This window comes from Anarrhichthys ocellatus, unplaced genomic scaffold, assembly GCF_004355925.1.
Source record: "Anarrhichthys ocellatus isolate YVR2014 unplaced genomic scaffold, GSC_Weel_1.0 scaffold49, whole genome shotgun sequence".
In the NCBI taxonomy this organism is placed as follows: domain Eukaryota; kingdom Metazoa; phylum Chordata; class Actinopteri; order Perciformes; family Anarhichadidae; genus Anarrhichthys; species Anarrhichthys ocellatus.
Window position 1 is genome coordinate 1149774 of NW_022280079.1, and position 9496 is coordinate 1159269.

A 9496-nucleotide genomic window follows, 5' to 3' on the forward strand; every position below is an offset into this window, starting at 1 on the left:
TAAAGAGGTATGTTTATACACGGCACTAGGCCCAGTTTAATATAAAACACAATTTTATACAATATATATAGTCGGGGGTCCCTGCTCTATCTCTCTATCAGTTTGGGGGTCCTTGGCCTGAAAAACATTGAAGACCCCTGCTGTAGACTACTACCTAATAGTCTTATTATTGCCATTTGATGACAATTGCTCATATACTGTAAGCCTAAATAAGTATATTTATTATTTTGAACAAAGGTTAAATGTTATTTTACAAGTTTCAAAAAGTGCCCCCAATTATTTTTAAATGCCCCTGGATTTCAGTCAGTGGGGGCAAAAATTGCCCCCTAAAAATATGTAAATTTCCTACCCTGATTCACATACATTCCTAAATGATCAATCTGGTGCACATCGGAGAGACAAAGGAGGAGGAAGAACTTTGTCCTATTGTAAACAATTACATCATAAACACGTTGGTTGTGCAAAAAACACACAAGCAGAGTAATAAAGCAGACCTGGTCCGTTTGGGTGGGTCAATTAAGAGTTATTGGGACACACTGTGTTAAGTTTCTTCTTCTCTTGTTTAAATAAAGATAGGGTAAGGCTCACTGTATGACCTGGGCTGTAAATGATGATTATTATTAGATGTGATTCACATAGATATTGCTGGAATCATGACATGGGACTACTGGGTGAGACCAAACAAGGAAAAGATATATTTATCTATTTTATTATATTCAAGATATATCAACACATTTCTGCTTATATGATTATGAAAGACATATCTCATATATAGGCTATATATTGTATGTTATCTTAAAAATTGTACTTTTCCATCTTTAATGATTTGTGTCAGATTTGTTTTTTGTCATTACAGTAAAGGTAAAGTGTAGTAATGTGTAGATGTCTGGTTGTCTTGTATTATTCTAAATGATTACTGACACTGAAAACCTAATCCAGATATCAATGGTGGGAGAGAGACGGACACGTACCCCAGGTATAGATCTTGGTTTTCCCCATGTGAGTCACTTTGCAGGCGAACACTTCTTCTTTCTGTGGGGTGAAGGGCACGATTTTGGTGAGGTGGTAGTGCCAGTCGTCCTCGAAGGCCAGGTCCGTCTGGTGGGCTCCCGCCATCGCCTGGCTGTTCCTGAGCAGCTCGATGTTCAACTCTGGTGGGTGGAAGCCGGTCACGTGACAGATTAAGGTGTTCTCCTTCCCGACCTCTCCCGGGAGTCGGCTGTACACCTGAACCTTGGGTGGAGCTGCCGAGAAACAGAAAAGAAAACGCTCACACGTGTACAGAAAAAATCATATTCTTCTTTTATGCAAAAAAAGTTGTTTAGCATTATTTATTCTTATTTTTCATGGTTTCAACTCAAACAGAACTGTGTGAAATACACTACCTAGGTTTCACTTTCATGTACTTGGATCTGTGTATAGCTAAGATACATCTTCCAAAGAATACATTTAGATTGGAATAATAGATGCTCAGTGACAAAACACACATGAGGCCAACATTACTGGTTTCACTGCATTATCATCGTAACATGTACCACTTATTAACTTGGCATTTAAACTCTACTGTTCTCACACACCGCACGAAGTGTTGATCGACGTTTAGGCGAACTAGTCTTTGGTCTCCATTTTGTTCACATTCAAACGACGGAAGCCCTCTGGTCCGACCTGGACTAACAGCGCCATTTATAAATAAGTAGTACCGCTACATATAGCACAATACTTACATGCCTTGGCTAGTGAAGGAGGAAGGCAGAGCAGACCGACGAGAAGTGTACAGACAAATGTCTTCATGGTTTCAGCTTCACTTCGTCTCTCTACAGATTATCTGTCCAAACTGCGCCGCGAGACAAATCGAAAGTAAGAACGTCTTCTTTTCCGGATTGCTTTGTGAGAGGTGTCAAAACTATGCCACTAACCCCGCCCACCAAAAACGAGTTTCGGGTATCTTGTACATCCGGGTGTCCACATAGTCCACCAATAGAATAATCAGCAGGAACTGTCGCTAGGTAGACTTTACAATGACACGTTGCTCTCTGTGGCGCAGTTTCATCAAATATAATGTTCGTCTGAACTGCCAGCGAGCTGCTCAAGCCTAGGTCATGTTGTTGTGGATTATTATCTGTAATGCCTCTCGCACACACGCACACACGCACACACTAATGATATCAACCTAATGAACGTGTTGTCATTTAACAGGGGGAAATAGTCCACTGTCTGAAATTGCTTAAGGTTAATTTTGTAATTTCACAACACTGGGTTGCACAATGAAATGCAAGTTAAACTACACTTAAATATATTTAGATATGAAGAAAATAGAACATTCAAATATACAGTTATATGCTACTTTATACTTATACTCTACATTACAGTCATTTAGCAGAAGCTTTTATCCAAAGTGACTTACAATTCAGATTCTATCACATTTCAACACCATAGGCATATTTTTGGCAATTTTGGGGTTAAGTGTCTTGCTCAAGGACACAGTCACCACTCTGTTACAATTTAGAGGCAAATATTGTACTTTTTACTCCAAGTCTCCTTGTTATATTGCAGATGTAGATTATACTTACATTTAAACTATATGTTGATGCTAATACTTACGTAGTTTTTTACCTTTACCTCGAATGCAGGACCTTTGCTTGTAACAGGGTCATTTTTACACAGTAATATTGCTTCTTATACTTCAGTAAAATATCGGAATACTTCTCGCACCACTATTTGTTTTATTTTAAATTAAGACATTAGGAGGTTTTCAAGAGGCATTTATTTAGAAGAAGGCATTAACAAATACCTCAAATTACAAATCAAAATGATAAAACACACTTCTATCAAGAACACCCCATTTGTGTATTAATAATGTCACCAAATAGCATTTGATCGCCTCATCTAGGTAAAGAAAAGAGTCATGAGAGTCATTAAATCTCAACACTTTGCGTACAGAAACAAAGAAATATTAAATTTCCAGCTACACACATTTCAGGATCAAAAACTGGAAAATAAGTATTCCAAGCAACACATTGCTAAATTACAAACGCCTAAATGCCGTGCAGCCCGTCCACTCTCTCTCGTTCAGATAGTTGAGTGAAGAATTCCCCGTAGTATATCAATATTTATGTATTGTGGGCAAAAAGAGAAGCAAGGAAGTCGGGAGAGACGGTGATCCTGTTGATTGGAGAGTGAAGAATAGACGCTGTTGTAGCCGCGGGCCTCCGCCAACATGTGCTTTACATGTTTGGTTCTGTTGAAAAAAGAAAAAGCATTCAGAAGATTGTTTTAATCAATGTCATAAAAGCTGGTGAAGCAACATTTGTACAACCGAATATGCATCAACATATGCTTTACGATGCATTTGATTTGTGTATTTCTGCTTCATCGAGGGCAAATGACTCGATACATGACGTCTATAATGTCTACAGCTGTGTATTTTACTGCACACCTGCATCGAGGTCCATATCACTTTATTCTCTCTCTATGTAAATAAATATAAAAACAGTGAAATTCCCAGCCTTGGCAAAGGTATGTACTACGTTTATCTAATATCTCTCTACTGCCTGAACTGTGCTGGCAGTATGTTATGTTTTTCTGCCCGCCCCTCGGTTATGAGAACGTTAAACAAACACACACACACACACACACACACACACACACACACACACACACACACACACACACACTCCGACCCCAACTCACCCCAGGCGTAGTCTTTAACGGTACTCCCGTGTGTGACCTTGCAGCTGTACTTTTCCTCAGGCATGGGTTTGAAGGCCACGTTCTTGGTCAGGTGGAAGTGCCAGTTCTGCTTGAAGGCCAGGTCGGTCTGGTTGGCGTTGGGGAGCTCCAGCCCGTCCTTCATCAGCTGGATGCTGATGTCAGGGGGGTGGAAGCCACTCACTCGGCAGATCAGGATGTTTTCTTGCCCAAACTGTCCTGGCTCTCGGCTGTACACCTGGACCTTGGGCGGAGCTAAAGGCGACACGGAGAAGGACATTATGCCAAACTACCATTTTACAAGCGACTAATGTCAGTCCCATTGAAACAGTTCAGGTTGCTCGTGGTACGGAGACGACATTGACTTTCTTCTGTTATGATTTGCAATGTTGGTCACAAGGCTCTGAATAGATAAAGATAAAGAGGTTTTTACTGTCATTGTAGTGATAAACGAAATTTCGTTTGGTAGCCCTCAGCAGCGAACAACAACGATAAACAATATAGAAGATAAAAATACACAAAAGGAATAAAAATGTTACTAAAGTAATAATAAAATAAAGTATGTGCAAACAGTGCAGTGTGAACATTTGTTTTGACCGTGCAAACAGAGTATAAAGTGTATCAGTAAAGTCAGCAGAATGGTTTGATCTCTATGAAAATTATATGAAATCACTATTGAAAATGATTTTGCCATTCTGTGTATCGGGCTTTCAATTTCAGATATCCACACTTTTTGTTTTTTACATTCTGGATATATGCAATAGGATTATTTAGAGAACAAAAATCCCTTTTAACATTGGATCTACAATCCAACTGTTTCGTGTCATAATTTATAATTTGAGATTTCACAAATGAAACAACATTTTAGATGTATTTTAGAAAAATACAAATAAGCTGTCACTCTTGTTTTTCCTCTTCCATGTGAGAAAATGTAAGCTAGGTGAATAAAACAAAATAAAAATGAAATTAATCACCACCACGGTGAAGGTCCTTTTGATTTGATGGTACCTGACTGAACAATGGAGCAGAGGAAAAGCTGCTCTGCACTCTCACTACTTTCCTTATGGGAGCTCATTGTTATCACAACAACAACCTCATCAGTATCTGTGTGTACCGGGCTGAGCCAGTAGAGGGTGCTGTCACAGCACAGTTGGTATTACAGGAAATCGAAACTGAATTCGAACCGTTGAGGGGAATTCCACCGAATTAAAAACATTGTTGTCGAACGTTTTTCTTCTACATTTGACTCTTACATCAGCATCTGCCTGCTTGTATTCTGTAGGTTTCTTATCAAAAACATACAGCCTGATTCATCTGTCTTTTAGTTTACTTATAGCCATCAAGGATGACGGCCATTTTCACTTGAGATACACTTTCTGGTATTCTTCAGTTCAAAATGGTTTAGTTTAAATGACAGCATAGAAACATAGTAGGCTACTGTAACTGTAACTTCTTTGCTGCTGCTACAAACAAATTCCCCCCTGGGGATGAATAAAGTATATATCTGTATCTATCTATCTATCTATCTATCTTGTACTCACTGTGTTTGGGCTCCTCAGCAAAGGAGACAGCTAGAAGAGCTGTCAGAAAAATAGCAAACATCATCTTTGGTCAGTTTTTCTTTTGGAGTCTCTCAGAAACGTGCGTTCGCTGTCCTCACAGAGCTCAACTAAAGCGAAAGTGTAGGGCAGAGCAAATATATCAAGTGCCTAAGACGGCCCACTGCATGACACCAGCCAATCCTTAATTTCCATCACACTGTTGCTAGGTAAGACATGCCCACACAGGTTTGGTTCATCGTGGACAGGGGAGGTTCGTGGAAACTCCCTGAAAACCCAAATTCACCACAGTGATAAGCAGAAAAAAAGCAGGACAGGAGGGATGTGTTTCATTATGTACAAAAGGCCCCTCCGCCTCTACCAAATAGCAGCAAGAAACGGACTTTACTGTTCAGCCTCTTTGTTGTTGTTTTGTGTCTCTTTGTAGTCGTTACCAGTCTCCCTGTGTTGTTGATCTCTTTGTGGTTATTTTCTGTCTCATTGTAGTTGTTTTGTGTCACTATATAATTGTTTTTTGTATATATTTTATGTCCGTGGTTGTTTTGCCCCTTCGCTTTGTCTCTCTCTCTCTCTCTCTCTGTAGTAATTTTGTCTTTCTTTGTGGTATAATTTTGTGTCTCTTTGTGGTTGTTTTGCCCCTGTTCATAGTCGTTGTGAGTCTCTTTGTGGTTGTTTTGCCCCTGTTCATAGTCGTTGTGAGTCTCTTTGTGGTTGTTTTGCCCCTGTTCATAGTCTTTTTGTTTCTCTTTGCAGCGGTGTTGCATCAGTCTCTTTGTAGTCCTTTTGTGTCTCTTTGTGGTAATTCTGAGTCTCTTCCTGGTTGGTGTGTGTCTCTTCAAGTACATCATTTCATGTCGCAAGACACAAGTGAGGGAAACGTGGATGTAATTGAGTGACTTGGGATGCACCCATTTCCCCTGGTGGGAGGAACTAAGACGCAAGGAAAGGACGCAAGTGAGGGAAAAGGGGATGCAATTAAGAGACTTGTCCCTCCTTACTGTCAAATCATCGAGTGTTTGAAGCTCTCTGGCAGACATTTTGAGCCCTTTATGAACACTTTCCGTAAATCAGCATTAGATGCAGACTTTGCCCAAGGGAATTACCCACAATTCATTGCAATGTGACGTTAAACCAGTGGAAGCTGGTAAAAAAGATAAACAAAGATCACAACAAATTCCATTTACTCAGAAACATTAAGGATTAAAGTTTGAACTTGAAAACACATGAAATAAGAGGACATTTATTTATTTATTCATCAAATATTTTTTAATTGAAGCTGTTTTGACATAAATGAGTAAATCGATTATTTAAAATGACGTTGAAATGATGTTTACTCAGCTCGCTGACGTCACGTCCTGGCGTTGGTCACGAGCGCCGCCTCTCAAACACCAGCGTTTCCGTGTTCTCTTGAAGCCACAGTAACGACTTAACGCTACCTTTCTTTGTCGAGCTGAGAAAACGTTGAAGAAACACGATGAGTACTGAAAAATACCCCAGGTCTTCAATAGAAGACGACTTTAACTATGGCACGAATGTCGCCACAGCCAGTATCCAGATACGTATGGGTAAGTAAAGTAATGTTTGGGTCGTACCTAGCCACGTCAGCTAGCACTAGTTAACATTCTGTACTGCAGACATATACACTACTGTACTGTTGTTATAGCTATAACTAACAAACAGTCATTACTACGGTGTCTGAAAAAGTGTTAGCTTGGTTGAAACCTAAGCCAGTAGCTAGCATTAGCTTAACCATTCCAGCGTCTACGGTGTTAGCATTGCTATAACGTCAACTGAAGCTATGGTTAAACCTAACTAACGCTACTTACCTGATGTTGTTGTACCGCTTACTGTTAAATAAACGAGCCGGCTGTGAAGATGGTGGTATGTTCGCACACATTAACACATAAAATTCGTAGCCTCTGGTTCAAAATTAGCGTTAAGTGTACAATCCAGCTGAGGGCTCAGCAACTGTACTGTCACGACTACATTGTTGTCTCTGTTGTTCAGACTTCCTTAGGAAGGTGTACACCCTGCTGAGCGTGCAGATCATCCTGACCACAGCCACCTCTGCCCTCTTCATGTTCTCTCAAACCATCAAGGAGTTTGTCCACACCAGGTGAGGATATCAAGATGAGACCAGGCAACTTCACTTTACATCCACAGTGTAGGGAACCACAGACCTTTCCTTTTCCTATGTGAATCTCTATCCATAACATAGTGATATTTTAAAGTAAATACATCAGTTACTCATCCCCTGCTACCTTGATTTCTTAAAGAAAACGTTGTTCTCGCATGCCCCCTTGATGAATGAAGAACCAAAAAACGGAGTAAATCCTTCATGAATTGATGTAAGTGGAGGCTACGTTTAACCACAGCAAAACTATATCAGAACATCCTTTACAAACACACAACTTGTTCAGTATAACCTAAGTCTCATTTATCCAGTTCTCCAAACACTAACCATTTAAAACACCTCAGCCACTGCTGTGTGCAAGCATGAGCGTTGGTAAACGGTTGTTTAGATGTGCTTTAGCTATTGTTGCACCTTGACCCTATTGACTTCAGTTCATCAAGGATTTACTTAGCTTTTCGGATTCTTTGTTCACTGCTGATGCGTGCGAGTAAAATGAAGTATTGTTCAACACTTCAACTGATATACAAAGGGTCATTTTGAGGGTGAAGTATTCCTTTAAAGTTGTGCTTCCAGCTAATATCAGTTGTGTTGGATGTATAATGGACGTGTCAACAGTTGGACCCTTTCCATATGTTTGTTTAAATAGTCCCCTTTTGACTGTTATTGATATCATCCTGTATTTACAATCATCTGCTCCCATTTAAAGAGTGGCGTTGGAATTGATTTATCGCACACCTTTTCGGGATGATACCCTTGAAGCTTGTGTAAGCCATGCTGTCAGTGTGTTAGCCATGCTGTCTGACTGTGATCTGGTTTCCTCCCCAGTCCTGCTGTGGTGTTGGTTTCAGCTCTGGGCTCTCTGGTGGTTCTGGTGGCCCTGGCTGTGTACAGACACCAGCATCCAGTCAACCTCTACCTGCTGCTCGTATTTGTAAGCTTTCTTTTGCTAGCTCAGTGTTAGAGAAGGAAAGCTTTAGATTGTCTGGTTGGAGCACTACAGTCCAGCCTACACTGTCCAGCATATAGGTGCTGTGTGTGAACCCCTTCCATTGAATTCCATATGAACTCATTTCATGTTAGCTGCTCAGTGACTGTAGTCTTTACAGTAGCTTGTTCTCGGAGCCTCTAGCTGGTTCGAGTGTAAGTATCACTAATCGTGTCTTGTTTTCAGACTCTGCTGGAAGCAATTTCTGTGGCCACAGCTTGTAAGTATTATTTTTTGATTGAGTGACTTTCCCTTCTTTAAACCTGTTTGCAGACTAACCGCAGAGTTTTTTCTTTCCGCAGTGACCTTCTATGAATACTCCACTGTACTGCAAGCCTTGTTCCTGACCTGCGCTGTGTTTGCTGGACTCACAATCTACACCTTCCAGTCCAAGAGAGACTTCAGCAAATTGGGAGCAGGGTGAGTGTGTCATGACGGCTGCTCAGTTGTTTATAAATCAGTGCTGCTATCTCCCTCCTCCAGAGGGAGCCACTGTCATTTTCACTGATCTGTTGTGTGCTTACAGACTGTTCGCCTGCCTGTGGATCCTCCTCATTGCAAGCTGCATGAGGGTAAGTGACATAAAAGTGTCTATTTCATGTGAGAGTAACAGATCCATGAGCCTGAGGCCTTATCAGACACCGAAGCACTGCACAGTAAGAGAAAGGGTTTACAACTCTGGAAAGTTGTCACTTTTTATCCTCCATCTTGTTTATCCAGCTGAAATCATGGTAATGTACTAGGAGAGCCACATCATGAAGCCAGATCCCTCTGTGTCATTACTCCAGAGCATCAATCAAAAGGGCCTCATTGAAATGAATGTGGCGGGTGTGTGATTTTTATTTTTAAAGAAAGAAATATATAAGCAAATTGAGAGAAAACAGAAAGAAAAAGCTTCCGAATGACAGACGCATGGAAAAATAGAGTACGACTCAAGCAACAGAAAGAGAAACGAATATGGAAATAAAGAAACTGATAAAATCAAAAACATAATGTAAGAAAAGAAAAGCTGTACTGACATGGATTCAAGTTTTTTGAAGTGGGTTTTGTCTCTGTGGACTGTTAACATCTATCTATCTACAGTTGTGTGAAAAAGTGTTTGCCCCTTCC

General features: G+C 40.4%; 3 protein-coding genes across 4 annotated transcripts; 1 reads left to right on the forward strand and 2 right to left on the reverse strand.

Annotated features, from left to right (window-relative positions):
* Positions 1 to 277: 277 nt before the first annotated feature.
* Positions 278 to 1930, reverse strand: LOC116395737 (beta-2-microglobulin-like). The gene is made up of 2 exons (XM_031869830.1): positions 1725 to 1930; positions 278 to 1244 (listed from the first exon to the last, which is right to left on the reverse strand). The coding sequence occupies exons 1-2, from the start codon at positions 1789 to 1791 to the stop codon at positions 943 to 945; spliced, it is 369 nt and encodes a 122-aa protein (XP_031725690.1). The 5' UTR covers positions 1792 to 1930; the 3' UTR covers positions 278 to 942.
* Positions 1931 to 2746: 816 nt separating this feature from the next.
* Positions 2747 to 5390, reverse strand: LOC116395738 (beta-2-microglobulin-like). The gene is made up of 3 exons (XM_031869831.1): positions 5250 to 5390; positions 3691 to 3963; positions 2747 to 3238 (listed from the first exon to the last, which is right to left on the reverse strand). Exons 1-3 carry the CDS (start codon positions 5311 to 5313, stop codon positions 3225 to 3227), a joined length of 351 nt encoding a protein of 116 aa, XP_031725691.1. The 5' UTR covers positions 5314 to 5390; the 3' UTR covers positions 2747 to 3224.
* Positions 5391 to 6619: 1229 nt separating this feature from the next.
* Positions 6620 to 9496, forward strand: tmbim4 (transmembrane BAX inhibitor motif containing 4). Of its 2 annotated transcripts, XM_031869828.1 has the most exons (6): positions 6620 to 6832; positions 7275 to 7383; positions 8227 to 8332; positions 8573 to 8606; positions 8689 to 8806; positions 8913 to 9496. In XM_031869828.1, the coding sequence occupies exons 1-6, from the start codon at positions 6742 to 6744 to the stop codon at positions 9127 to 9129; spliced, it is 675 nt and encodes a 224-aa protein (XP_031725688.1). In that variant the 5' UTR covers positions 6620 to 6741; the 3' UTR covers positions 9130 to 9496. The 2 variants fall into 2 exon arrangements, with proteins under 2 accessions (XP_031725688.1, XP_031725689.1); XM_031869829.1 differs by lacking the exon at positions 8913 to 9496 and having other exon boundaries at positions 6623 to 6832; positions 8689 to 8810.